Source organism: Aythya ferina (genome assembly GCF_964211825.1).
Source record: "Aythya ferina genome assembly, chromosome: 23".
NCBI lineage: Eukaryota > Metazoa > Chordata > Aves > Anseriformes > Anatidae > Aythya > Aythya ferina.
In genome coordinates, this window is record NC_140321.1 from 3,898,486 (window position 1) to 3,926,437 (window position 27,952).

Consider the following 27,952-nt stretch of genomic DNA (forward strand, 5'->3'; position numbering starts at 1 on the left):
GTCCTCAAACACCCGTGGTGGGAGCGAACACCGACCCTGCCCTGCATGGAGCCGAATTCAATACCCAGATCTCTGGGCACCTCTCTGACCCTGGGCTCTTCAGCCCTGGGGTTTGTTCAATCCTTCAGGCTCCTTCAGAGCAGCTCCCAGCCCTGTGGTTTTATCTGAGGTGGTTCCCCAAGCCCTAATGCCCTCGGTCTTTAACAAAACCACGTCTGAGAAACCGGCCTCCCCCTCTGCGCAGCCTGGGGCTGCCGGGCAGCCGCATGGCTTGTTTTCCCATCCCAAATAGCCGGGTGACAGCTGGGTCCCACGGCTTGCTGGCGACGTTTCTTTCCCAGCCTGTGGGACACTGAACAGCCCCGATTCCTGCCAGTATCCCCTAAAAGCCCAGACCCCCACCCAAGGAGAGCTCACGGCACAGATCGAGCTCAGAAAGTATTTTCTAACCCCTTCTGCAAAAGCAACTTGCATTCAAGCTGGATTTCACCCTGGCTGTCCTGCTGCAGCCCCTCCGCTGTGACCATTCCCTGGCCAATAAGTGGCTTTTGCCAAAACCCAGCATTTATTTAAGTTTTTCCAAAGAGGGGACAGATGCAGATGCTCTGGCTGCGGGAGCCAGCAGTAGCCTGGATCTCCCGGTGCTGACTAAGCTGGGATGAGCCCGTGGCCCCGGGCCCCCACCCGGTGCAAAGAGACAGCCCCAGAGCTGTCCCCGGCATGCGGCCGCGTCCCCTCGTCTGGCAGCAGCTCGTTAGGGCCGAAGAGGTCAGACAGCTTGGAAACGTCCCAGGGGAAGGGAAAAAGGCATTTCCTCCAGATCCGCTCCGATGAGCAGCAACTCGACTGGTACTAAACTGGATTAGATGAGCGTAAGTGGGGAGCTGCTGGCCCGCACTGGAGGAATTAATTATTAGGAAGTGCTAATTGTCTTCTAATTGTACACAGAGGAGGGGCCTCCGAGGAATGGGATGGACGAGGTCAGGAGGCGGTGATGCTCCCAGAGATCTGGGGCCTTTCAGCTTTGCCGCGTCCCCTCCTGCCGATGGGATTCACCTCCTGGGAGAGCAGAGCTGGGTTTGTGTGGGTGCAGGGACCCCTTGGTGGGACTTTGCAGCTCCTTCATGCCTGGCTGCTGGCACCCGGGGTGGGTGACACCCCTGGAGTCATCCCCATCCATCTCCAAGGTTTAGGGATGGGACAAAGCACCCAGGTGCTTCCCTCCTGACCCCCAGGCTGCTCTTCCAGATGCTGGCTCAATTAAAAAATAATCCATGGTTTAAAAAAAACAAAAAAGCCCAACAGCCCAGATGCTGATGTGCATAATTGGACCCCCCTCGGAGGGTTTGCATCCCCAAAGCCTCTCCTGGCACCGCTCTGCAGGTCCTTCCTGCCTCGCTGGGAAACAACGGATCTCTTTATTTTTTTAAGGATCTGCCAAACCAGAAGTGGCTGGCTCACGAGCATTCCTCCACACCGGGCCATTTCAGGGCCAGATTCTGCACCCGGCTCAAGGGAGCGATGCCATCTTGGTTAAAGGCATCATCTTCCCTGAGTTGTGCATGGCAGAACCCATGGAGCTCACCCTGTGTCCCTGGGGAGCTCAGGGGGGAGGTGAGGCTCTGGTGGGATGGGGTCTTCACTGCTCCAGCAACGGGGGAAAGCCAGGGCTGGGGGAGCTGCTGCCTTCAGCCCCCCCCCCCCCCAGGGACTTTCTCCTCCTGGCGTTCTGGGATTTGGGGTTTTCATTGGCTTTGAGCGTATTGCAAGATTTAACCTTCTTGGGGTGCTGCAGGCTCATCCCTTGCTCCAGCCAGATCTCAGGAGCTCCCCCGGTTCACCAGATCCGTGCAGACCTCAGCGCCCCTGCAGCTCCAACAACCCTCCTACAGCAGCACAGCCCGCCCTGCAACGTGGGGAAAATGCCAATTTCCAGCGTTTTCTGCCCAAAGCCATCCCATGCAGGGGGCCTGGGGCACCCAGAGGTACACACAGAGATTGCTGGATGCTTTAAACCCACGTGCAAGTGGAACGGAGCCACAGCAGAGCCGGGCTTCTCCTTCCCTTCCCACCTCCTCGCTCGGCTTCCCAAGGGCAGCGCGTTCCTTCACAGCCCTCTGCATGGCTTTCAGGGCTTGTGCAGCACCCGCTGGAGGGGAGGTGTTAAAAAAATAAAAATAAAATATTGTAAAAGGGGTTCAAAGGGTTTTAAAAGCTTCTTGTACTCAGCTCAGTGTGGGACGCCTTGCGAAGCTCCTACCCCATGCCACAACAGGAATCCAGCACAGACCGCTGTGGGGACCTGGCGGGGGGGGGGGGACCCAGCATGGGGCTGGGGGTCCCCGAGCATCTCCCGTGTACCCCAGCCACGTTTTGGGGTGAAGTTGGCACCCTGCATGGGGGGGCTCCCACACAGGACACACCACACACCGCTCCCCGCCACCTCCTTGGCACCACTCCTGACACCTTGCCCCCAAACCCCCCATACCCCCAGAGCTCCCCAAACCCTCCAGTGCCCCCTTAAACCCCCCAGCTCTCCCCAACCCCTCTCCCCAGAGCTCCCCAACCCCCCCAGAGGCCTCCAGCCTCTCCCAGTGCCCCATAAGCCCCCCTCCCCAGAAGCGCAGCCGAAGCCCTGGCGCTGTGCAGCGGGCTGGGGCTCCCTTCTCGGGGGAGGGGGTCCCTTCATGGAGGAGTCCCCTTCCCGGGGGGGGGGTCCCTTCCCTTTCCCAGCCCCAACCCCGGCCCCCCGATCCCCCCCCGGCTCTTCAGGGCCCGTCCCACCGGCGAGGGCAGCTCGGCTCCCGCTGACGCAGTGTCTGAGGCCGGCCCTGGCTCCCCCCCCCCCCCTCCCTCCCTCCCTCCCTCCCTCCACCTCCGACTTTTTTTTTTTTTTACTATATTTTCTTAACTTTTTTTTTTTTTTCCCTCCTCTTTTCGGCGTCCCTCCTCCTCCTCCACCTCCTCCCCCTTCTTCCTCCCGCCCCCCTCCGCTCGTCCCCTCCTCGGCCGAGGGAAGCGGCGAGGCCCCGGCGCGGAGCGGAGCTCGGAGGGGCAGCTCCGGGCATGGGGCGCCCCCGGAGGCCGCGGCCTCTGCGAGCCTCCCTCGGCTGCCTCCTGGGCCTCCAGCTGGTGCTCGGCGCCGCTCACCCAGGTGGGACCGCGCCCCCCCCGCCGGCAGCTTGTGGGGTGGGGGGGCCAGGAGCGATGCAGCCTCACGGGGAGACCCCTAAATCCACCCCCCCCACCCCAAAATCCTCCCCTCTCAGCCCCCGGGGCGCTGCGCGGGGGTCTCCGGCCGTGGGGAGGGCGGGGGCCGCTGGGCTCCGGGAAGGTTTTTTTTCTTTTTTTCTTTTTTTTTGGGCTTTTCCACTCCCTCGCTTTTCTTCGCTTTCCCCTCGGCTCCTTTTACTCCATCTCCCTCCGGTCGCCTTTGGGACCGCCGCGTTTTGTTTTTAGCCCCCGCCGCCGCCTTTGCTTTCGCCGCCTTTTTTTTTTTTTTTTTTTTTTTTTTTTTTTCGAGCCGCCGTCGCTTTTTTGGAGCTTTTTTTTTTTTTTTTTTTTTTTTTTTCCCCTTCAGTTCCTTGCTCCGTGCGGCCACGCAGCGCCTGGAGAGCCCGGGGGAAAAGTTTCCGAGGCTCCGGGATGGGGCCGGTGGGGCTCCGGGTCCAGGGGGTGGCAGCGGCCCCCAGCCCCGCTCCGGGCTTTTGTCTCCCCGGGGAGGGGCTGAAGGGTTTTTTTTGGGGTTCCTCCTCCTCCCACCGCGTCCCACCCCAAAACTCTTCATCCCACGTCCAAGTGGGTATTTGCAGACTTCCGTTTTTGCAGGACTTTCACAATAAATCGTGGCTCTTGGGGCTTTTTTTTTTAGCACCCTCCGAAGACACCATGTGCCAGACGCCGGGGGCTCCTGGGGCCGCTCCCATCCCCGGCGAAGCCATTTCAGCCCCTTCATCCCGGGACAGCCCGGTGCAGACGCCGGGCACCCGTTGGGTTGCTCCCTTCGCTTAATTTGTCTGTATCGAGAAAACTTTTTTTTTTTTTTCTCGTTTTTAAAAAATGAAAAAAATTCGAAATTGGCTACTTCTGCCCGAACAACAACAAACGTAAACCCTTGGCCTATTTTATTAGAGTACGCTCAGCAAATCCAAAGCAGATTTGGAAATGGCAGGAGGGGAGGCGCTGCTGCCCTCCTCCCCCTGGCCCCCTGCTCTCCCCTGTGGCGTTTGCCAGCAGGGGACAAGGAGCAGGGACAGGGATGGGGGACAGGGAATGGGGACAGGGAGCTGCCACCTCAGCCAGGGGCAGAGCAGGGTTTTTGGTCCCGTTGCGGTGCAGTGTTTGGAGGCAGCTCGGTGCCAAGGGCAGGATTTGGCCCAGGAGCGTAAAAAAGAGGCACAGCTGGGAGAAACGGCCTAAAAATTGGGGAAAGGGACGGGGCGATGGGGAAGAGATCCTCATAGTGCCGGGGCACTCGGTAGAGGTTCTGCTGCTGCGTGGGGACCATCTCCCAAGAACTTTCCTGAGCCGGATCCCCGTTAACGCTCCTCTCATCCCCTCAGACGCCTTTTCTCGAGGTCGCGAATCCCTCCTTTTTGCAGTGTCCTGGGGGGGGGCTGCTGGATTTCTGCAGGGCTCAGCCACCCGTCGGGCCCGATCCCGGCCGCTTTGCCACTGGAAGCAGCCAGGTCTGGCGCGTTCCCCTCGCCCGCGTGACGCCGAGGACAGAGGCAGCTCTGTCCCTGCGGTCGGTGGGAGCGCGGCGAGGTGGGAGCGCAGCGGCGAGCGGCGGTCCCGCGCTGGGGCCGGGGAGGAACAAGGAGGCTTTGAGCTCCCCCAGGCCAGGTTTCGTTGCTGGTTGGACTGGGGTGCGAGGCTGCTGCGGGGCTGGGAACGCCATTTATTATTGTTTATTCTGTAGGGGATGGGATTTCAGGGCGTTTGCCGGTCCTCCAGGGAGCCCCGCAGAGCCTGCGGGTGCTGTTTGCCTTTCTGCACCTCTCTGTCTCTCCCTGCTCATTTTCCCTGGGGTCTCTCCACGCTCATTCAATTCCCTCCACCCTATTCCCTGTTTTCCCGCTGTCCTCCCCAGCGTCTTTCCCCAGCTGGAACCTGGGATGGGGACAGGGGACGGTGCTGACGGAGCTGCCACGTCCCAGGTGCCTGCTGCCTGCAGGCAGACACTGAGGTCTCCAGTGCTGAGCGTGCAGCTGGGAAGGAGCCTTGCTTGGGTTTGGGGATCAGTCCCTGATGTCCCCTTAGCAAGCTGCCTTTGGAAGGATGCTCTCCGCATCCAGGTCCTTTCTGGGGTCCTTGGGGACCTCGCTGGTGGCATCGCTTTTCCCCTGCCGGTGCGGAGCCTCCCCGTTGCACCGGGAAAGGCTGAAAAAAATGTAAATTTTGGGAAAACTTCTCCGCCCAGCCAAACCGCGCAGCTCCCCTGCATGGGGCCGAGTGCCTGTGGCTGAAGGCAGGGGCTGCCACGGCGGCTTCGCGGGGCGGGGAGGGGGCGGAAGGGACCCAGGGAAGAATTTACAGCCTTTAAAATAAACACGGCAGGCTTCGTGCGAAGTTCTCCCCGTTTTCCTCTTTGCAATAGAAATAGCTTATTGCACGGCCAATGTGGCTCCGAGAAACGGTAACTGGGATTATTTGGGAGCAGGAAGGGGGAACGGCGGTGTTGGGTTTGGGGTAAAAGCCCCACAGCCTGGTGCTGGGCCGGGGGAAGCCGGGAGCTCGCCTGCAGCCTCAGCAGGCAGCCGGGCCGAGAGGAAGAGGCAGGCAGAAGAAGGGATTGCTTGCGCAAGAATTAAAAGAATGACAAGCAAACGAGATTTATTGCTTAATGCAAAGCTGCCCCCTGCCCCCGAAGCCACCCAGAGCCGTGCGATGCCCAGGGATGTTTCCCATGTGCTCGACGTGAAGGTGCTGCCCCCATCCTGGGCTGGCTCCCACGGCGAGGGTCGGGATCAGCATTTGGGGTGACCCCGACTTGCCCCACGCCTTCCTATGTGCAGCCGCATTTTTATTTTAACCCATAAACCGCAAGCAGACGTTCTCGAGCCGTTACAACGTAGCCTGGCCTCGCGGCTCCTTGTGCAGTCCTTCCCATTCAAGATTTCTCGGGGAAAAATGAGCCGTGAAATCAAAGCAAATGGCTGCTGATGGCTGGGATCGCTGCCGGGGGGATCCGCTTTTACAAACCCGTAGCAGCAGATCCCAGCTCCGATACCCTGTGTTGGCTGGGGAAGGGCAGCGGGCGCTGCTCAGGTCGGGTTTGGGGCGTGCAGCCAGCGATGTTTTCGGGGTGGCGACACGGGCGCACGCGTGGCGGCCGCGCTCTGCTCCGGCGAGCCGCAGGATTCCTGCTGCTGCTCCTCACGTGCAGCCAGGGAGCAGGGTTTTAATTAATTTGAAACGTGCCGAGCCCGCGGAACATCACATTTTTCTCATTCTTCGGATTGCTTGGAGCCCAAAAGGGACCCACACAGATGCTCCTTTTCTTAAAGGACCCATCTTTAATTAATTAAGGGTTAGCAAATGATTAGTGGGTTGACTTGCAGATTCTTGAGCGAACTCTCGAGCCCGGGAGGGGAGGTTTGGGTGCTTGCAGGGGGCACGGGGCACTTTTCAGACCTGATGCTTCTCATGTCCCAGTCCCAGGGAGAGCTGAGTGCTGCGTTGTGCCTTGTGCTATCACAACAGGAACACAAATGGGATTTTTCCTGTAAAACAGCATGTCTGCAGGATGGAGATTAAAATGGGAACGGGGAGATGGAGAGCTTCTGTGCTCCCTGCGTGAATCCCAACACAGCGACTTTGTGCTCTGCAAAATGGCCCCATTAACCCCAGCACCCTCTGTGAGCATGGGACAAGCAAATAGAAGAAAAACTTCATTTCAACATCTTGTCCATTAAAAAAAAAAAAAAGTAGATATTTCTTTGGGGCACCTGGAGCCTGATCTGTGCCGTGCAAGCACGCCTGGTTTTGCTAAAATGGAGGTTAATGGGCACTGGTGGCCCAGGTTGGGGTGTTAGCGTGAGGAATGATGCTGGAGAAGCAAGGAAGGAAATAATTGTGCATGACTATCAGTGTTTGTTATTATTGTGTTTAGTAGTGTTGAAAAAAAGTGTTACTTTTCAGGCAATTGCTACACCCCGTTTAAGGGGATGTGCATCGGGGCTCTCCTGCCCGGCCCATTGCTGGAGCCTGGAGCCGAACTGGGGGAAATTTGGGGGGAAAATCCAGGTGCTAGGCACGGAGGGCTGATGCTGGGACTTGTCCCCTTCCACGGGTGGGTTAAGTCGCTTGGCCTGCCCACGGGCAGCATCCCCCAGGGAACAGGGTCCGAAGCTTTTGTCTGCATCCCCGGCCAGGTGTGGGGAGAACGGACCTAACGCCTGCATGGCCCTGATCCGACAGCTCCCCGAGGCAGCAGAAAACGAGCAGGGTGGTGGGTGGCCTCCTGGGGTCGCAGCCAAGTCCGGAGCTCGTCCCGGCGGGCTCCCACCCCATAAACCACCGGTGGCTGTTTGCACCGCCGCGGGCTCTGTGCCGCTCCGGGTGCGGGTCCTGGTGCTGCACGCCCGCATCGCGAGCTTTGCTGTCATCCCTGTGACAAGGGACCTGGCCTCTGAGGTTTATTAGAATTTAAAAACCACCAGCAGCAGCAACAGAACCCCTTTTTTATCCTGGTGTTTGGCTTCGAGCGCTTGGAGCTGCGTGCTGCTGTGTCACGGGGATGCCGTGGGCCTTGGGTACTGTGGCTGCGTTTGTCACCGCTGCATTCCCAGCCCTTGGAGGGCTCCTTCCTTGGGCTCCCTCTGGCCAAAAATTGCTCTTCATGACCGTGTTTTTGCTCTTCTCCATGCCAAAACCTTGGGGATGTCTGCAGGGGATGGCAAACTATGGCAAAACCTGGGCAAACTACTGGGGTGCAGACATGCTGGGCTTTTCTGGGGCTAACCCAAACCCACACAAATTAAGGTGGAGCTGGGGGCCCTCCTGTGCTACTCCTGGGATGCAGCTTTGGGATCCTGCATCCCTAAATGTCACTGGGGGTGGATTTGGGGACTGGGTCTCTCTCCTTGTGCCTGCGGTTCCCTCCCCTCCTGTGTGTCCGTGGGTCTGGGCACAGAGGTGTCACTGTTGGGTGAAACCTTCCTGTGTCTGATGAGAACAGTTGGGGGTTCTTTTTTTTTTCTTGGTTTTATTCCAGTGTTTTAGCTTCTCTGTTGGTTATCTGCCCCCTGGGCTGGGTACATTCCCATGGATGTTACTGTGAAGGAGCTGCTGCTTCCCATGGCTTCTCCTCCAGGTTTGCACCCTGGGGTTTGGGGCCACTGCTCAGCTTTGGGCAGCAATAAAGAATGAAAAAGCAGCAGTTTGGAGAAGGGGGCTTGGGGGCTGCTGTGCTGCTTCCCACTGGGACAGCAGGGGGACAGCACGTGAGCTGGGCTGGGCTCGCCAAGCCATCTGAAGCCTTCAGCCTCACCTGCATCCCCGGGGGGCTACAAGGGACCTGGCTCCTGGGCCTTGGAGCCGTGACCCAGCCCTGGTTGCTCCCACAGAGCCGATGTTAATCGTCAGCCCTGCTCAGGGCCACCTCTGTGGCCTCTCATCCTGTGCTGCCCACGTCCCCAAATTGCAGGTTGCGCTGCTTTCCTTAATTGCCCTGTGGTGGCAAAGCCGTTGTGGGAAGGGCTGCGCTGAAATCCTTCTGGTTCGGACTTTTTGGTGGCTAAAAGCTTTTAAAGAGGCAGAAAAACAAACAAACAGGAAAATGCCGCGGGACAGGGCTGCTCTGAGCTGCCCCGCCAGGAGGATGCAGGATGAAGAGGCACAGGGGCAGCACCCAGCCCTGGCTGAATTTTGGCTGTTCCAGGCAGAGCGTCAAGCTGGTGCCCTGCTCTCCAGTTCCTTCATCTCCAAAATTGGGTGCAAAAACCCACGGAGAATCACTGAAAGGAGTCATCTGTAGCTGCTCCGTCGCAGTTGAGGGTGGTGCTGGTGATTTTTGTGCATGGACTCGGAAGAGGTTTTGTCCCTGCAGTGTCCCTGTTGGATGGTGATTTAAGGGCACCGGGTGAAGTTGTGGTTTGCAGAAATCTTCAGTTCCACTCAAGTTTAGTTGCAGTGTGGACCAGGCTGGGGTTTTACCCCAAGAGCATCGCTCCTCCGGGGCTGACCCCTGCGAGGGCCGGGTTTATCCTGCGGGATAACAGTGTGGGAGAAGGTGTTTGGCTGGACACCCACGCCCCATGCCCCAGGCACTCTGCCGGCAGCACCACAGAGTGCCGGGCTCCTGCTGCAGTGCTCAGAGCACGCTGTGCTCCCGTGCCTCTGTACAGAGCTCCCGTCGTCCTTCATAGAAACGCAGCTCCAGCAGCTCTATTTCCAAATCAGAGATTTCAAAAAATCAAAGATTTCAAATCAAAGATTTCAAATTTTTTTCCAAAACAAAGATTTCTGGCACCAGTGAAGCTCCCCGCTCCTCCTGCGAGCCTGGGCGTGAGCTCGTGCCCCAAACCCGTGCCCCAAACCCGTGCCCCAGAAGGCAGCAGCTTGGCCAGAGCTCGCTCCCTGTTTCACCCATGTGAAAGCTCTCAGCAGCACACCCCGGGCCCATGGCTCTGAGCAGCTTTTTACTGCACCTGTAGCATTGCTCTGGTGCCTCCAGGAGCTTGCTGAGGCCATTGCGGTGTCACTGGGACGAGCCTGGTGCCAGCAGGTAACATCCTGTCCTTTCTTTAGCCCCAAAGCCTTAGGCTGTAATTTCCAAGCTCCACCTTGTCCATTTTTAGACCTTTTTGGTGCCTTTCTGGCCCTGGGCTTTCCCTAGAGTCTGGACAGCTTCCTCCGAGCCCACGCAGTGCTGCGGGTGCAGCCTCGACAGGCACGGATCCAGCACCTGACAGCAATGGGGACGGGATCGTGGGGCGCTGAGCACCCCAACACTCCTTCCCGAGGGTTTTTTCCTCCTGCTGTGAATTTCTGGGGCAGCTTTTAGTAAAGCCGGGTTAAGCAATAAGCAGAGGAGGGTGTCCCGTTGCTGACCCCTGCTGCTTACGGCTGCTGCGGGGCTCACGGCGCAGAGGATTTGTTCCCAGCACCAGCGTTCAGCTCCCCGCACAGTGCTGCAGCCACAGCCCATAACCCGGCCCCAGCAGAGCTTTTGCTTAGTTGGGAGCTTGCCGGGATTAAAAAATGTCTCCTGAGAAATGAACGGGCTTCTTCTTCTAGTCCTTGGCTTTTGGTATTGTGCGCACACAGAGCCTGCGCCCCCCTCACCCCCTGAGAGCTGCGCGCGGGCAGGCTCCAGTTTTGTGTGTTTGGGGCCAGCCGTTCTCTGGAGCGAGGTCGAGGTGCACAAAGCTTTGTGCTGAGCCTCCCAAAAAACCCTCTGGTATATTTCTCCTCCTTCCTCCATTTCTTCCTCCTCGAGGAGACAAGTCAGCAGAGCTGGCTGAGCCCAGCCACTTGCCGGAGCTGCCTGGAGCAGCGTGGCTCCCCCAGGGCAGGGGGGAAGCTTTGGGTGGATAGGAAACGAAAACCTTCTCAGACCAAAAAATTCATATAGTGGCAAAAAAACAAAGCAAACAAAGCTAAATATAGCCAGGCCCGTGAGTAGGCTCTGACTTCTCGTGATGTTTGTAGTGAAAAAATTGGTTGAATTTAAAAAAAAAAAAAGAATTAAGGAACAGTTGTGTTCTCAACGTGCTGCTGGTCGCTGGGCCGTGGGGGCAAGAAGCAGGTGGAGGTTTTGGAAGCAAGGCATCAGCTGGAGCAGAGCTGCCTGGGGAGCCATGCCCCAGTGCAGATCCTGGTGGTTTTGCTGGTTTATGTTGGTTTTGAGATGGGAAGGAATGAGGTGGCCTCGGAGATGGGTTCCTGTGAGGGAGGGTGCAGGAAAATGCCAGGGGGTGGAAGTTTGGGCCATGGCGAGTGGGGAGGGTGGCGTGGGGGTGCTGGAGGCCAGCATTCATCACCCGGGCTGGGATTTTGGAGGGTCCCGACACAAGGCTTCGTGTTTGCCCTTGGGGCTGTGCCTGTGCAAGCGTTGTCCATCGCGCCCTGCCCATGCGGGGGGACACCTCCCTCCCAAACCTCGATTGCTCTGCGGTTTTTTAACACATCCCCAGGCACAGGTGAAGATGCTGGCCGTACTCTCTATTTTCCTGCTCTTGTTTCCTTACCTGGAGCAGATGGCTGGTGCCAGAGCTGGTGGTTTGGCTCCTCTGGTGCTGGCACAGGGCTTGTTTTGAGCACCGTTGCCTTGGGACACTGCTGATGGGGTCTCAGTTTTGAACAGCCCCGATGCTGCTGCTGGAGCAGACGAGTTCTTTGTGCTGGCTCTGATGCGTGAGAGCTGCTTGCTGGTGCTTTGTGGGGGTGCCAGGAGGCTTCAGCTCGGTGCAAATGCCTGTTGGGGCTCCCAGGGCACCCATCACCCCAGGGCAGGCACTGGGGCTATTCCCAGAGGGCAATGGTGTCCTGCAGCCTGCTGGGTGCTGTGCGCAGGGGTGCACCCCAAAACTTGCCGTGCATGGAGAGGGAACTGAGACGGGGGCGGGGGCGAAGCGCGGTGCCAACCCCTCGGCGGTGCTTTAACCCTTTCCCCACGCTTTTTCCTCTCTCTTTTCCCCCAGACTCCAAAGTCTTCCTCATCTACAACGCGGGCGCTCAGGGCTGCCTGGAGACCAAGGACTCGCTGGTGCGGCTCGCCAAGGGCTGCAACGCCAGCGCCCCAGCCCAGCAGTGGAAATGGGTCTCGCGCAACCGCCTCTTCAATGTGGGGGCCATGCAGTGCCTGGGGGTGTCGTGGCACGGGGCCAACGCCACGGCCGGGCTGCACCCCTTGGCCACCTACGAGTGCGACCGCGAGTCCGTCAACATGCGCTGGAGCTGCCGCAGCCTCGGCGAGCAGCTCTCGCAGCACCTCGGTGCCCGCCCGGGCAATTCCTCGCTGGACAGGGGGGACCAGGCACGCAGCTCGCAGTGGAGGACGTATGGCACCGAGGAGGATCTGTGCTCCGTGCCCTATTCCGGTAATGCCTCGCCGGGTACCAGGCTTGCACTCTGCACCCTGGGTGCTTCCCAAGTCCCCTGCTCCTCATCCCCGTTGCCTTGGTGCTCAGACCCAGGAGGTGTTAGCAGTAGGGTTAGCCCCTAAGCAAAAGCAGCCCCAAAATGGAGCGGAGGGGGAGTAGCCCCAAATCCTGATCTTGTCAGGCTCGCTGGGGCTGCAAAACCAGGCGGGAGCAGGGCGATGGGATCAGCCCCGCGGGTGGGATCATGCCATGCCAGTCCCCGAGCAGCTGCCATCTCCTTGTCAGCTGCCCCCTGTTTTATCGCTCAGTGTAACGCCACGTGTAGAGCATCCCTTGGGCCAGTTGGGGTCAGCTCTTCTGGCTTCATCCCCCCACCCAGCTCCCTGTGCACCCCCAGCCCCTCACTGGAGGGGCAGCACCCGAAGCGGTGACATCCTCGGCTCAGTGTAAGCACCGCTCATCGACAGCTAAAGCATCGGGTGTTATCAGCGTTACTTTCCTCCTAAATCCCCCACACAACCCCATCCCAGCTGCTAGGAAGAAATTCACTGTCCCCTCCAAAACCAGGACATCTGCGCATCCCAGGAGCCCCCCTAGAGGGGGAAAAACCCACACCCCTCACCCTGACCTCCCCCCAGCTGCCCCCTGGCCGCAGCCTCAGGAGGGGGCCCCTCTTGTCCCGCAGAGATCTACACCATCCAGGGCAACTCGCACGGGAAGCCCTGCACCATCCCCTTCAAGTACGACAACCAGTGGTTCCATGAGTGCACCAGCACGGGGCGGGAGGACGGCCACCTCTGGTGCGCCACCACCCAGGACTACGGCAAGGACGAGCGATGGGGTTTCTGTCCCATAAAGAGTAAGTGGGGGCAGCGTGTCCCCTCCCTCCTCCCGGTGATGCAGGAGCATCCCCAGGCTCCCCAGCACCTGGGTTTTGTGGGATATGGGGTTTTGGGTGGGGTTTTTTTTGAAGTTTGGGTGGGACGTGCTGGGTGCTCGCCCCTGCCAACTGCTTGTCCCCGTAGGTAACGACTGCGAGACGTTTTGGGACAAGGACCACCTCACCAACAGCTGCTACCAGTTCAACTTCCAGTCCACGCTGTCGTGGCGGGAGGCTTGGAACAGCTGCGAGCAGCAAGGAGCCAACCTGCTCAGCATCACCGAGATCCACGAGCAGACCTACATCAATGGTGAGCGCGGTGGCCCCACGATGGCACCCAGGCGCTGGCTGCCCCCATGTCCTCGCCACCCGGGGCAGAGCTGTTGGCCCCGTGGCCATCAGTGGCCCCAGGTTGGGCTCTCTGTCCTTGCCGGGTGTTCTGGGGATGGTTTCGGGCTGGGGTTGAGCTTGGCCTCGCTGGAGCTGGGGGACTGATCCTGCCTCTCTCTCTGCCTTGGTGCCAGGGCTGCTGACGGGGTACAGCTCCACGCTCTGGATCGGGCTCAACGACCTGGACATCAACGGGGGCTGGCAGTGGTCAGACAACTCGCCGCTCAAGTACCTCAACTGGGAGAGCGGTGAGCTGGGGGGCTGCGTGCGGCCGGGGGGCTGCGGTGGGGCAGGGCATGCGGCGTGGGGCAGGGAACGGGCAGGTAGCAGGAATTGGCCTGGGCTGCCCACGGGACCGGGTGTCCTGGGCTGAGCATCCTTGTGCCACGGGGCACTGCAGGCCACTGATGGGCAGCTCGGTGCCGGAGCGTGACGGAGGACATAGGTGGTGTGAATTTCTCTGCATCCATCTCTAGCCCCAAGAGGGTGTTTGGGGGCAGGAGGACTTATTGCAAGGCATGCCCTGGCTCTGTCCAGTGCTGTCACCCAGAGGCACTTGTCAGGACAGAGATACCCTGGGAAGAGGGCTGGGGACAGCTGCACCCGCCCTGCGAGCCCCCCATCACCCTGTCCCTCCCTTGGCCCCTTTTCCAGACCAGCCCGACAACCCCAGCGAGGAGAACTGCGGTGTGATCCGCACCGAGTCGTCCGGCGGCTGGCAGAACCGCGACTGCGGCATCGCCCTGCCCTACGTCTGCAAGAAGAAGCCCAACGCCACCGCTGACCCCTTCCTGACGGGTGAGCGGGGAGCCTGAGTGTCCCAGGGAGTAAATCCAGGGCGTCCCAGGGTGGGAACAGGTTTGGAAAATCCCAGAGCAGCCCCACCTCGGTGCTCGGTGCCGTCACAGGTTGGGCGTTAGGGGAGGGCTCAAGCGACACGGAAGCTCTGCGGTGCTTCCCCAGATCTCTGGGCTCTGCTCTTGCATCGAATCTGTGCAAACAGAAGGGATTTGGGATGGTTTCCAGAGCTCTAAAGCTACCGTTGCTTGCACCTTGCTTGGTTTTGGCCGTGGCTTTCCCACACCTTGGCCTCTTGTCCAGAGCACAAGGCGCTCTCTGAGCGCTCGAGCAGCCCCGTGGGACCGCGGTGCCCCACAGAGGAGAGGGTTGGGGAGCGGGACGGGAGCCCTCAGCTGCTCTTCTCCTGCCAGACTCGTGGTCGGAGGTGAAGGTGGACTGCGAGCCCAGCTGGCAATCCTTCCAGTCCAACTGCTACCGCCTGGTGGGAGAGAAGAAGAGCTGGCAGGACGCGAAGAAGACCTGCCTGCGGAGCGGGGGGGACCTGGTCAGCATCCACACCCTCTCCGAGCTGGAGTTTGTCACCAAGCAGATCAAACAAGGTACAGGGAGCCCTGGCCCTGCCCAGGGGAACATTGGCATCCTTAAATGTTTGCATTTTGCAGCACCAGAGCTTGTAGGTTTGCTCTTGGGGTATTTGGGAGAGCCAAATGTGGCCCCAGCTTCCACTCTGGTGCCCTGGGAGAAGTTGGGCAGGACAGCACCTGTCCGATCTCTGCAGCCATGCAAAGCCACTTCTCTGTAATGGAAAATTAAAATTAATTAGTGGCAGTGAACGGTGTGGAGACCCCAGGCTGGGAAGTGGTGTGTTGCTCAGCCACATTCTCCATCCAGCAGATGTAAAAGCCATTCACAGGAGCCTGCAGCACCAGAGTGAAAATAACATGGCCCCATCACTAGTCCTCTTTGATTAATGCAGAAATAGGGGGAAAAATAAAAATTGCTGACAAATTTAGTTCTGTTTGTTCCTTTGTGGGGAGAGACATCCTTGCTCCTCCTGATGGCATGGGGCTGAGCCCTGCAGCCCCTGCTGGGTAGGGGTTTCAGGAGGTGTTTTGAAGCCTTTTTGGGAGGGTTTCTGTAAGATTTCAGCCAGGCAGAAGGGATTTTGCCTCCTGTTTTGGCAGACGTGGAGGAGCTCTGGATCGGCCTCAACGACCTCAAGCTGCAGATGAACTTCGAGTGGTCGGACGGGACGCCCGTGAGGTTCACCTACTGGCACCCCTTCGAGCCCAACAATTTCCGTGACAGCCTGGAGGACTGTGTGACCATCTGGGGACCGGTGAGGGCATGGGGCTGGGGACGGATCCTGCACACCCACAGCATCCCCATAGGGACAGGGATGGGGCACCTGGGGGAGCCTGGGTTGAACCTGGCTCGGGAAGGGTCCAGCACAGCCCTGGGGGCTGCTGCAGGGAAGGAAAAATGTATGGAGCATGGATTGAGCTGGGAAATTCCCCAGGCTGTCAGCTGGGCTCAATCCTGCTCTTCTTCACCCTTTCCAGGAAGGGAGGTGGAACGACAGCCCCTGCAACCAGACCCTGCCCTCTATCTGCAAAAAGCCCGGCCGGGTGAGCCAGGAGAAAGAGGAGGATGACCACGGGTGCCGAAAGGTGAGGGGGGCGCAGGGCTGTGCTTTCTTGGCCAATTCCTTGCAATTCCCAAACTGCAGCCCCAAAGCAGCCTTGGTATCCCCAGAGCTGTGGGTCTGTGCCCGGGGGGGTGCCGAGCCCCTGCTTCCGGGGTTGTGTGAGGCCATGGGAAGAAATTGGGGCAAAAAAATGCCTCCGCCATCCAAGATCCTCCCCCTTGGTCTGGCACGAGTTTCCAGCAAGGAAGTTTTATTTTTATTTTTTTCCTGCTTGCTCGCCTTGCCTCTCGGTGTGCCAAAAGGCTGCAGCAAAGCGGCTCCATGCAGGAGCAGGACGGGATGGGATGGAGGAACCTGGTGCATTGGTGCTGGTCGCCTTCACCCCATGGCCCTGGGCTCCTGGCAGCTCTCTGGGCTGGCATCGAGCTGCACCCAACGGCTCGAGGATAAAGGGAGCATCTTGGCTTTGAGATGCACAAAGCTCAGGGCTCCTGCAGGGGACCGTGGTGCTGCCATCATCAGGATGGGGCTGGCACTTCCTGGCCCTTATAACACCACTCTCGCTGCAAAACTGGTGCTCTCGGTCTTGTTTTCCCCACGTCCACGGGGATGTTGGCATTTGGGACACACCGAGGGCTGTGCCATCCCAGCGTCTCAGCCAGCTGCCTCAGTTTCCCCAGCTTGGCGGGGACGAGGCCTTGCAGCTCCTGAGCCTGCTGGAAGGGGTTTTTGTGCCTCAGCTTTCGCGCAGGGAGCCTGGCAGCGCTGCCACCCTTGAACTTCTCCCAGCGCTTCAGAGGCAGCGCTCGCTCGCACCCAACCCGGCAAACTGACCTCGAGGGGCTGCTGGGCTGTGCGGGCGGCTTCGCCCAGGCCTTTTCTCCATCCCAACAAAGACAAACCCCAGCAGATGGCTGATATCTGCAAGGGCTCGGGGACAGGGTGGCAGCCAGGCAGGTTGGCACACCGGGCCAGGTCTGGTGGCACCGGAGCAGGAGGACCCCCAGTGTCAGCAGGAGCTGGGGACGAGGTGCTGGTGGCCGCGTGCCACCACGCTCAGCCCTGCCGGCTCCTGACCACATGCAGTTAGAGCATGAACCCTTTATTTTTGGAATGGCCTTACGGAGGGGCCATGCTTGGCTTTGCCAACTTTGGAGACAGGAACTCGGGACAAAAATGGGATTTGGAGTCATTTTCCTCCCAAAGGCACCCTCCCGCATCCCTCCCTCTGCTTCCTTCCCACTGTGCCGATGGCACGTGTCCCCCAGTGTCACTGGGGACATGGATAAAACCCCGGTGATGCTTCCTACTGTATCAGAAAGGTTTCTGAGTTGAGGCCACCTACCTGCCCAGCCGAGCCCCTTCACCCTTCCCACCCTTTGCTTTCCCACCCCGTGCACATCCCCTGTCCCAGCGCAGCTGAGCCCCCGCGTCCCTCCCCGCGCTGCCGCCCCGCTCACTGCTCTGGCAGAAGACAGGCACTATTGTGTCTCCAGCCCCGGAGAGGCTCCAACATCAACAAGGCGAGCGATTAAAGCAGGCTGCGGTGGGACTCGCTCTCCGCTTGGCCCTGCCGCATAAGCAGAGGATTGTGCTCCCCTCCCCGCACCCCGGCGGGGCCGAACGCTGGCGGGGAGAGCCATTTCTGCTGCTTTGAAGCTGCCCCGGGTGTTTGTTTTCCTCGCAGCCCTCTCCTTTGCGAGAGCTCTGGAGCAGAGCCGGGGCACGCCGGGTCGGCCGGGGGCAGGAGACCTCCCAGGAAAAGGCGGAGGTGGCAGCGGGGGACGTGGGACCTTGCTCCCATCCCACGTCTCCCGCAGCGGGGAGCTCAGCCCCTGCCTTTGGGGTGGTTTCGTGGAGGAGGTGCAGGGACTGGCACGGAGCTGACCGGGTGACTGATGTCTGCTGCCTCCTGTCCCCAGGGCTGGAAGTGGCACAGCCCCTCCTGCTTCTGGCTGGGCGAGGACCGCGTCACCTACAGCGACGCCCGCAAGCTGTGTTCCGACTACGGCTCCACGCTGGTCACCATCACCAACAGGTCAGCCCCAGGAGCCAGCAGCCCAAGGACGGGGTTTGCTCCAGGGCAGGGTTTTTTTGTGTGGGATGGGAGGGGACGAGGGGGCTCAGCCAGCAGCTTGTGCCCCCCAGGTTCGAGCAGGCGTACGTCAGCAGCCTCATCTATGGCTGGGACGGGGAGTATTTCTGGACGGCGCTGCAGGACATCAACGAGACGGGCGCTTTCCGCTGGCTGAGCGGCGACGAGGTCATGTACACCCACTGGAACCGCGACCAGCCCGGTAAGGGGACAGCGGCGGCGGGTGGGATGGGGACGTCCCCTTCCCTGCTGGCTCTGCCCCCAGGGAAGGGACCGGCAGTGACCCTGAGGCTGGCTCCAGGTTACAATAAGGGCGGCTGCGTGGCCCTGGCCACCGGCAGCTCCATGGGGCTGTGGGAGGTGAAGAACTGCAGCACCTTCAAGGCCAAGTACATCTGCCGGCAGAACCTGGGCACGCCGGTGAACCCCGAGCTGCCCAGCCCCTACCCCACGCCCAGCCTCACCGGCGCCTGCCCCCTCGGATGGAGCGCGGACCCCAAGCTGCGGCACTGCTACAAGGTGAGGGGTGCCGGGGGAGGCGGCGAGCCCCGGCCATGCACTCCCGTCCTAGGAGTGTGCACTGGGGCTTGGGTGCATGCAAAAGGCAGCCCGGACCCCGCTGCGGGCTGGTTAGGGGCTGGGGGGGGGTCTCTGAGTGGGGTCCTGGGGCTGAGCCCCCCTGCTCCTCCCTCGCCAGGTGTTTAATTTTGACAAGCTGCAAGAGAAGAAGACGTGGATCGCGGCACAGGAGTTCTGCCGGGAGCTGGGGGCTCAGCTGCTCAGCCTGGGCAGCTACGAGGAGGAGCACTTCATCGCCAACACCCTCAACAAGATTTTTGGGTGAGGGGCCAGCGCATCCCGCTGTGTGGGTGTGCTCGGTGTGAACCCACGGGGATGGGGACCCAGCGGTGGGGTTGGCCTGTGCCCAAGGCTCTGTGCCACCGTGTGTGCAGAAAATGCATCGTTTGGGGCCATCGTACCTTCTGTGTGATAGAAGTGCTTGAAATTTGGGGAGGGATTTGGATTTAAAACTGTTCCAGTCCTGAGCCTGCATGCACCTGGGAGCCTGTTACCTGGGATCTTTCCTTTAGGTGTCACGGGGACAGCAGGCTCCAAAAAACGAGCATAAAAAGGGCCAAAAAATAAATATATACCAATGTACAAATATAAAAACGTCTGTTTTGGAGGCTGGGCATGTTCTCACCACTTCCCCCTGGCTCCCGTAGTGAGTCGGAGCCAGAGATCCACGAGCAGCACTGGTTCTGGATCGGCCTCAACCGGCGGGACCCCGCGGGGGACCGGAGCTGGCGCTGGAGCGACGGGCTGGGGGTGAGTCGGCACAGGGCACCCCCTGCCCGGGTGCTGAGCCTGGTTCAAAGCTGAACCTCAGCAGCAGCACCACAGGCAGCAATTATTGCTGCCACAGGGGGGATTTTGGCAATGTACTGCCCCGGTTGGCAGTTGGGGTGCAGGGGACAAATCCAGCGCTGGTGGAAACCCAGCCTGGGAGCCCCAACCCCGCCTGTCTCTCTCGGCCCCCCAGTTCTTCTACCACAACTTTGACCGCAGCAACTACGACGACGATGACATCCGGAACTGCGCAGTGCTGGACCTGGCGTCCCTGCAGTGGATGCCGATGCAGTGCGAAGCCCAGCTGGACTGGATCTGCAAACTGCCCAAAGGTAGCGCCGGGCAGGGTCGGGGATTGCAGATACCTGGGGGCCAGGGAGCAGGGACGGCGCTGGAGCATCTTTTTGGAGCAGGAAGCTGTGCAAGAGGAGGGGAGGGTTGGTGGAGCTTGTGGGGGTGCGTCTCCTCTGCAAGCTGTGCTTTTGTGGCAGGATGAGCCTTAATTTGGTGGTTGGGGGGGTGAAGGGAGCTGCTGCCAGGCCTGGAGGGATTTGGGGCATCTCTGCCCCATGCAGGTGGTGTCAGTGTGGAGCATCCCAGCCCCACATCCTGCTCACAGCCTCTCCTTTCCTTCCCCAGGTGCTGATGTGAAGGAGCCGGAGATCACAACCCAAGGTGCGTTAGCAGCTGTCTGTGGCCATGTGTCCGTCTGGGACACGCTGTCCTCCCCGGGCATCTCCCATCCTGTAGCAAGCACAAAGCGAGCTGCGGTCTCACAGGGCACCGGGAAGGGGCAGCGTTATTCAGAGGAGGAGGGACCCTGTGTAGGACCGTAGAAGGGGTTGGAGGTGGGACAGCTGAACAGCAAGGAGGAATTGCTGCCTGCAAATGCACGGCAGAATCAGGCCCCCGGTTGGAAGCTGGCCCCCTGCGCTCGCAGGGAGGAGCCCAGAGGCCAAACCCATGCAGGGCAAAGGGACAAAGGGACAGGGACGTGGTGGCAGCATGGGGGGGACGCTGCAGCATGGTGCCGGGTCCCCTCCTGCAGGCAGCAAAGAGTGGGTGAAGTACCAGGAGGCTGAGTACAAGTTCTTCGAGCACCACTCGACGTGGGTGCAGGCGCAGCGCATCTGCAGCTGGTTCCAGGCAGAGCTGGTGTCGGTGCACGGCGAGGCCGAGCTGCGCTTCCTGGGCCAGAACCTGAAGAAGGTAAGAGGTGGCGGTGACCTCCCCGGGTGCAGGCGTGCTCGGCTGGGTGCTGCCTCCCGGCGCTGCTCTGTGCCCCCTGCAGCCCCTCCTGGCACGGCTTCTTCCGTCCTTTGCCTGAAGGACGTTATCTGGGGACAGCCTCGCTCCAAGCTGGTGGCCGGGTTTGGTGCTCAGTGGCTCCATCGTGAAGCTCGTCACCAGCAAGGTGCCACCACGGGGCATTCCCAGAGCACTGCGAGCTGCAGGGGGGCTGCACAGCCCCCACTGTCCTGCCCCATGCCCCAAGTGGCCGTGGCTGTCCCCAGGGAGATGCATAGAGGGCCTTCCAGGCACTGACGTCTCTGCTCTGGTCCTGCAGTTCTCCAGGGGCCAGGAGCAGCACTGGTGGATCGGGCTGCACACCTACGAGAACGACGGGAGGTTCAAGTAAGTCAGGGTCAGGCTGAGCCCTCCGTGTCCCCGTGTGTCCCAATGCCACCAGCCCCAGCCTGGAGAGCACTGCAGCTCAGCGCTTGCTGCTCAGGTTGGGCCCATCCCGGGCTGGTGCTTTGGGATGGAGGCTGCTGGTTCCTCACCCAGGAGAGGGCAGTGGTGGTGCACGCTCCCAGTTCAGGCATGAGACTGGTCCCATTGCAGCCAGCTCGTAGCATTCACCAAGTCACTGCCCAGCCTCGTGCTTCCCCAGGTGGTCCGATGGGTCCCTCCTCAACTTCGTCTCCTGGGCACCCGGCAAGCCCCGTCCCATCAACAAGGACAAGAAGTGCGTCTACATGACGGCCAGCAGAGGTGAGGGGCTGGGTCCAGCAGCACCGGAGGGGCAGGGGGCTGCAGATGGGGCTGAGGCACCCTGTCCTGGTGTGACGGGGGTGTCATTGGCCTGCCTGTCCCTGCAGAGGACTGGGGGGACCAGAAGTGCCTGACGGCACTGCCCTACATCTGCAAGCGGAGTAATGCCACCGCCGTGAAACCCTCCCCGCCACCGATGCCCGCTCCCACAAGCGGGGGCTGTCCCCAAGGCTGGTTCCCCTTCCTCAGCAAGGTATGGTGGGGACAGACCCCGGGGAGAGGATCACTGGGGAAGGATGGGGCTGGGGAGGGTGTGGGAGGAGGTTGGGGGTTCTGGGACTGGGAGCGAGGCCTGTGGGGCGGGAGCACCCCCAGACCATCCCATGCCCTGCTGCCCGTGCAGTGTTTCAGCTTCAACGGCCGCGACAAAGCCGAGATCGTGAAGTGGCCGGAGGCGAAGCAGGCGTGTGAGAACCAGGGCGCCGTGCTGGCCACCATCTCCAACCCCCTGGAGCAGGGTAGGTCCCGACCCCCGGCCACCACCACCGCCACCAGCCCCGCGGCTGCTGGGGCTGCCCCTCAGCACCTCGCCATCCCTCACAGCTTTCATCACGTCCATGCTGCCGAACATCTCCTTCGACCTCTGGATCGGCCTCCACGACGCCAAGAAGGAGTTCCAGTGGGTGGAGGGCGAGCCGCTGCGGCATGTGAGCTGGGCGCCTGGTGAGCCCTCAGGGTGCAGCGCCTCCAGCCCCAGTGACAAGCCGGTGAGCCCCCCCTGCTGCCCCACACCCTGCCCCATAGCATTACCCTGCCCCATAGCATTGTCTTGCCCTGGGAAGGAGAGTGGTCAAGGCACCTGCCACCCTGAGAAGGCCTCAGCATGGTGTCCCACTGATGGTGGGCTGGAGGTTGTGGGGCTGAAGGTTGTAGGGTGCTGGAGGGGCTCTCTGAGGGCAGTGCAGGATCTGGTCCTGCAGTGTGGGGGTTCCTGGGCTCGGAGGGGGGGGGTGTGGGATGGGACACACGCTGGGGGCAGTGCTGATTTTGGGGCTTGGCTGTGCAGACCAACTGCGTGGTGGTGTGGCACGGCTCCCCCCCACACTTCACGGGGCGCTGGGACGACCGGAGCTGCGTGGAGGAGAAGCACGGCTACATCTGCCAGCGGAGCATAGGTAGGCGGGGGTGCGGGGGTGACGGGGCCCTTCCGAGCGTTGCTGGGGGCTGCCAGCCTTACCCCAGCACCCCACAGCATGGGGGTGCCACAGCCAGGGAGCTCGGGGCGATGGGGTCAGCTTGGGGAGAGCATGTGGCAGTGGGGAGGGGGCAGGAGGACGGGCTCGGCTTGGGGGGAGCACCTGGCCCCAGCGGTTTGTGGGGCACCCCCAAACCTGCGTGCATCAGCCTGGCTTGGTGAGTCCCCAGCCAGCTGCACGTGTCCCATGCATGCACAGCGCTGCCTCGTGGACACCCCAGCGAGGAGGCGACCCCCCCGATATGCAGGAGCAGCCTCTGACCGTGTCTCTTTACTCCCCCAGACCCGTTCCTGAGCCCCGCGCGGACGCCGTACCCCCCCTCGCCCACCGGCACCCTCTTTTACCACAACAGCACTTACCGCATCCTGCAGAAACCCCTCAGGTGGCACGAGGCCCTGCTGCTCTGCGAGACCCTCAACGCCACCCTGGCCACCATCCCCGACCCCTACAGCCAGGCCTTCCTCACCCAGGCCGTCAGCAGCCTGCGGGCCCCGCTCTGGATCGGGCTGGCCAACAACGAGGTGAGGGGACGGGGACAGCCCCCCCGGCTTGGGGGCCATTTGGGAGGGGGTCTCAGCAGCTCCCCAACCTCTCCCCTTGGCTCCGCAGGGAGGCCGGAGCTACTCGTGGCTGACAGAGGAGAACCTCTTCTACGCCAACTGGCAGGACGGGGAGCCCCAGCAGGTCGCCGGCTGCTCCTACATGGACGCGGATGGGAGCTGGCGCACGGCCGGCTGTGACACCAAGCTGCAGGGCGGCATCTGCCAGCTCCGCTCAGGTACGAGGGGGGCGGCCGGGGGGGGCTCTGCAGGCCCCACAGCGGGAGCTGAGTGGTGTTGGAGGTGGCATCCCACCAGGAGCTCCGGTCCCGTCGCTGTTGGGCTGGGTGGCCCAGGGTGCTCCGACGTGCTGTGGGACCCCGAGCACCCTGTGCCCCCCACCCCAATGCATTGTGTGTGTGTGTGTGTCCCCAGGTGCCACCCGCACGCACAAGTGGAGCTACAGCGGCAGCTGCCCCAAGTCGCTGGAGGACTCGTCCTGGATCCCCTTCCGGGACCACTGCTACACCTTCCACATGGAGATCACCCTGGGGCAGAAGGACGCCATGCGAAGGTGCCAGAAAGGTACGGGGAGGCTGCAGGAGAAGAGAGGTCCCAGGTTGCCCCTGGGTGCAGCACAACACCCTAAAATGGAGGCCCCGGCCCTGTACCAGGCCACCTCTGGTCAGTCCTTGTCTCTCCCCAGCGCTGCTTTGCGTTGGGGCTCCCCGTGCACCACAAGGTTCATGGTCAGCAGTGGTTCCTCGGCTTTGTCCTCGCCGTTGCTGCCGCTCCCATGCTCCATCCTCCTGGCCCTGGGCTTCCCCCTCACCCCTCTTTCTTCCGCAGTCGGAGGCACGGTGTTGTCCATCCAGGACGAGACGGAGAACGTCTTCGTGTGGGAGCATCTCCAGGCCTACGAGGGCCCATCCAAGGGCGCCTGGCTGGGCATGACGTTCAACCCCAAAGGTACAAAGGAAGGAGGGAGGTTTTAGACCCTCCCTGGGCAACCCCATGGGTTCCCACCAGGTCTGCATGGAGCAGAGGAAGCCCTCAGTGGTGGCACCATCTTGGGGGTGGTTGTGCTATGGTGTGACCAAGAGCATCTCAGGCTGTGCGGGATGTGCCACATGTGTCCTCCCCTGGCTTTGTGGGCCCTCCCCATCGCCCCCTCATGCCTCCCCCTGCTTTCAGAACCTGGGCACAGACAGGGCATCCCCTTCGGCCTCCCCCGACCCAGTTCTTCCACTTCTCAGGTGGCACCTTGGTCTGGCACGACAACACCGCCGTGAACTACTCCAACTGGGGCCAGCACGACACAGGGCCCAGCATGCTGAGCCAGAACAGCTGCTACTGGATCCAGAGCAGCAATGGTGTCTGGCGCCTGGGTTCCTGCACCAACGTCACCATGGGGGTCATCTGCAAGATCCCCCGAGGTAGGGACCCCGATGCAGAGCCTGGGCTGGTGTGGGGTGAACCAGGAGTCTGGGCACGGTGCTGCAGGGCAGGGCTATGTCCTGCTGGCAGGGTTGGCCATGTTTTGGGGAATTCCAGTGCAGCATGGTGGTGGTGGGGGGTCTGCAGGTCCCAGTGGGATGGTGGGAAGAGGGGAGAGTGTTGTGGTCATGTACTCACCTCTCTGTGTTGCCATTGCAGTGGAGGAGAGCAGCTTTTCCAGGGCAGGTGAGTGGCACCATCGGCAGCATCACTTCCCGCTGAGCCCAGCAGTGGGAGCATGACCTGGTCCTGTGGGGCCGTGCTGCAACCCAAATTGCATGAATAACAAGAGGAATGGTGTTTGTGGGTGGGAAATCCCATCCCTGGGCAGCTTTCAGTCCTCCTCTGTGGAGTAATGTCTGGCCAGCCCTTTGTGGGGCTCCCTTGCCCCTTCTGGAGGGGTTTATCCAGAAGGTGCCACATCTTCTGGTGGGATCCTAAAGATCCAGCCCAGACAGCAGTGGATCCTAAAGATCCAGCCCAGGAGTTCACATTCCTGATGTGAATGTACATCAGGAACAACCCAGAGAGGCTGTCCTGCACCAGGAGCTCTGCCGTGGGCCTGACATCCCCAAAATGCTGCGGTTCTGTCCCTTCCTGACCCATACTACCAACCCACCCATCCGGAGAGCCACCACCTGAAGCTCCTCATGCGCCAGGCTGGGGCTCGGGCAGGACATCAGGAAGTGGCAGCCTGCATTTCACCGGCCTTTCCCCCTCCCTGCAGCTCTGCCGGAGAACACGACGGCCATCGCGGTGGTGGTGCTGTCGACACTGGTGCTGTGCGCCCTGGTGGGCATCGCCATCTACCTGTACAAGCGTCGGAGGAGCTCGGAGCGAGGCGCCTTCGAGAGCGCCCGCTACAGCCGCACCACCTCCAACCCCAGCGAAGCCGCCGAGAAGAACATCCTGGTGTCGGACATGGAGATGAACGAGCAGCAAGACTAACGGCAGGGGGGACGCTGGGGACAGGGGGACGGGGAGGGGGGGATGGAGAGCATCACACAGACGATCCCCAGGGCGAGCACGGCAGGGGCAGCAGCGGGGTAGGGAGAGGGGCTGGGGTCGGGGTGTCCCAAGGGTCACTGCCACCAACTCCAGGCTCGTCCCCGGCTGCTGGGCATTTGTCTGCAGCAGCCGCGGAGGCAGTTTCAGGGCTAAAAAGTTTAGGGGAAAGTTGCCCCCTGCTTCAAGAGCTTTCCCTGAACAGGCTCCGAGACACCTTCCCCTTGGGAGAAGGCAAGTGCGGGCGTTCAGGGCCCTGCAGTGGGCTCTTTCCCCCCGGAAAATGAGCTGGTGTCTGAAGACATCCTCCTGGGCAAGAGGTCTCCAAAGCCAATCTACCTCCCCTTCCCGCGCGCGAGGAGGGCCAGCCCCACGGTCCGGTCGGTCCTCTCCTCCTCCTTGTCCTCATCTCCCACTTCCAGCAGCAGAGACGTCGCGGTGACCCCTGCAAGGACACCCCCACCCCAACCCCGACAGCTCAGCGATGCGACCCCTTCTCCTCCCCGCTGCATCCCTCGGGCTGCTGCCGGCCGCGGCGAGGCAGCTGCTGCTGCTTCCTGCAGGCCGGTGGCACAATCCTGCCCCGCTCGCTGCTCCGTTGGTCCCCATCCCAGTTAGCACAGAGCAAACCTCCCCGGCGGGAGCATCCTCGGCACCCCAGGTTTTGAGCAGATCAGAGAACTGGAAGCCCCAAGCATCCTCCTGTTGGTTAGGCGCAGCGCTGGTTGGCGGCCCCGCTCCCTGAGCCGCTCGGCACTCGGATCCCCCGAGAGATTTGGCCAGTTTCTGCCTGACTGCAAAGTGCGTGGAGGAAGGAGCAAAAAAATAAAGAAAAGGCTCGGGGCCGGGCGCTGAGAGCCGGAGCCGCCCTGCATCCCCTGCGCCCACCCGCTCACCGCCCTTCCTTGCAGGGCAGGGACAGCGCAGGGCTGGTTTTGCTTGTTCGGGCCAGGAGGATGAGCGTGAGGGATGTAGGGTGGGCACCAATTTGGAATTTTTTTGGTGGTAATTTTGGAGGTTTCGTTGGTTTTTTTGGTTTTTGTTTTGTTTTGTTTTGTTTTTTAAGGAAACGATAGCTTTTTTTGCTATACTGTATTGAGTGCGTGCTGAATATATACGTTCTTTCACACAGCTGGCTGGGGTGTGTGTGGTTGCCTGTTTTACGTGTCAGGTGTAGGTGAGGAGGAGGAAGGCGCTGCATGGCTGAGCCCCCTGCTCGCTGTCGAGCTGTGCAATAAGGAGCGCGCGTGTCCCGGGGCTGAGCTGTCCTGCTCCTGCAGCACCCCCGGCGCTGGGGTCGGGACAGAGGATGCCCAGAGACAGTGAGAGATGCTCAGGCCCTGTGGGGGGGGGTCCCTGCTGGGAACGGGACCCGAAAGAGCCCCCATAACCTCTGAAGCAAGGCGGCAGAACCCCCATAAAAAGACATTTTCACGTAGCCCTCTGCCTCCAAGGCTCACATTTTTTTTTTGTTGTGAAGACGACAGGAACTAGCTAAGTTGTGTTACTCTCATTTTTGACACCTGTGTGGATTTTAAAATCTGTTGATTTCACTTAAGCTGGACATTAAGTGTTTAAGGAACTGTTGGGGGGTGGGACAGGGGAACAAGGGATCCTTTCATTTTGTTTACTTTTTGGCAACGTCCAAAAGCCGCCATGACGTTTCAGGGCGAGAGCAAGCCTGGAGCTGCCCCGGGTCCAGTTCTCAGTCTTGGCTTTGTCCACATTCATTTCCTGAGGTCCTTTCTGGCTTGGAGCTGTTGGTTTTCTTTCCTGATGTGGGTGCTGGATCCTGGAGAGCTGAGCATGAGTCTGTCCCCATCCCTGTCCCCAGCAGGCGTTCAGCTCCTCCAGCACCTGGGCTTGTGGGGGATGCTGCGCTGCGCGTCCTCTGCGACTCCTCCTGCTGGTGGGAAGTCCCAAAGGAAAAGCTGAGGTCAGGTTTGGTGGGATGGAGTGGGGAAGAGCGGTGCTGAGGGCAAGAGGTGCAGCTGGGCAGGACTGGGCTCATTTAGGGAATTGCACAGGGCCCTGGGCTCAGCAGGGGCAGCGCGGCGCAGGGTTCTCTGTGCTCTGTGACTTTCACCCAGCCCTATCCAGGAACACTTTTTAAAAAGATTTTTCTTCTTATTTTTTTTTTTTATTAATTCCGTTCTTTATCCTCCTTCTTCTCTACCTTCAAGCAAAGAAGTCTGTACAATATAGGGGAAATCTTGTACAAGAATAATTTGTCAGCTGTCGGCAGTGATCAGGATTACAGGAAAACTGCATATACGGTTAAGTGGTATCGCCTATCACCATTAGAATAATGTGAAGAATTGCTTAAAAGGACCCTGTCAATTATATATATATATATAATATATATATATAGTTTTGCATTTTTTTACTCTCTGTGGTTTGTAAGATCCTTTTAGAAGCTTGGAAATAAAATTTCCTTCCCCACCTA

At 60.5% G+C, this 27,952-nt stretch overlaps 1 protein-coding gene and 1 long non-coding RNA gene across 2 annotated transcripts; one reads left to right on the plus strand and one right to left on the minus strand.

Annotated features, from left to right (window-relative positions):
- Positions 1 to 546: 546 nt before the first annotated feature.
- Positions 547 to 2,838, minus strand: LOC311422797. Its single transcript, XR_014685503.1, has 2 exons — positions 2,785 to 2,838; positions 547 to 1,059 (listed from the first exon to the last, which is right to left on the minus strand). It is a non-coding gene; the product is annotated as an uncharacterized lncRNA (long non-coding RNA).
- A 159-nt stretch (positions 2,839 to 2,997) lies between these two features.
- Positions 2,998 to 27,952, plus strand: MRC2 (mannose receptor C-type 2). Its single transcript, XM_084496168.1, has 30 exons — positions 2,998 to 3,154; positions 11,649 to 12,047; positions 12,736 to 12,909; positions 13,076 to 13,240; positions 13,455 to 13,568; positions 13,975 to 14,118; positions 14,532 to 14,720; positions 15,306 to 15,460; positions 15,684 to 15,791; positions 17,692 to 17,807; positions 17,918 to 18,066; positions 18,166 to 18,383; positions 18,562 to 18,704; positions 19,091 to 19,193; positions 19,408 to 19,546; positions 19,854 to 19,889; positions 20,263 to 20,423; positions 20,782 to 20,849; positions 21,109 to 21,209; positions 21,317 to 21,462; positions 21,613 to 21,727; positions 21,813 to 21,976; positions 22,276 to 22,384; positions 22,748 to 22,986; positions 23,075 to 23,243; positions 23,440 to 23,589; positions 23,854 to 23,973; positions 24,261 to 24,440; positions 24,661 to 24,687; positions 25,229 to 27,952. The coding sequence occupies exons 1-30, from the start codon at positions 3,067 to 3,069 to the stop codon at positions 25,447 to 25,449; spliced, it is 4,410 nt and encodes a 1,469-aa protein (XP_084352294.1). The 5' UTR covers positions 2,998 to 3,066; the 3' UTR covers positions 25,450 to 27,952.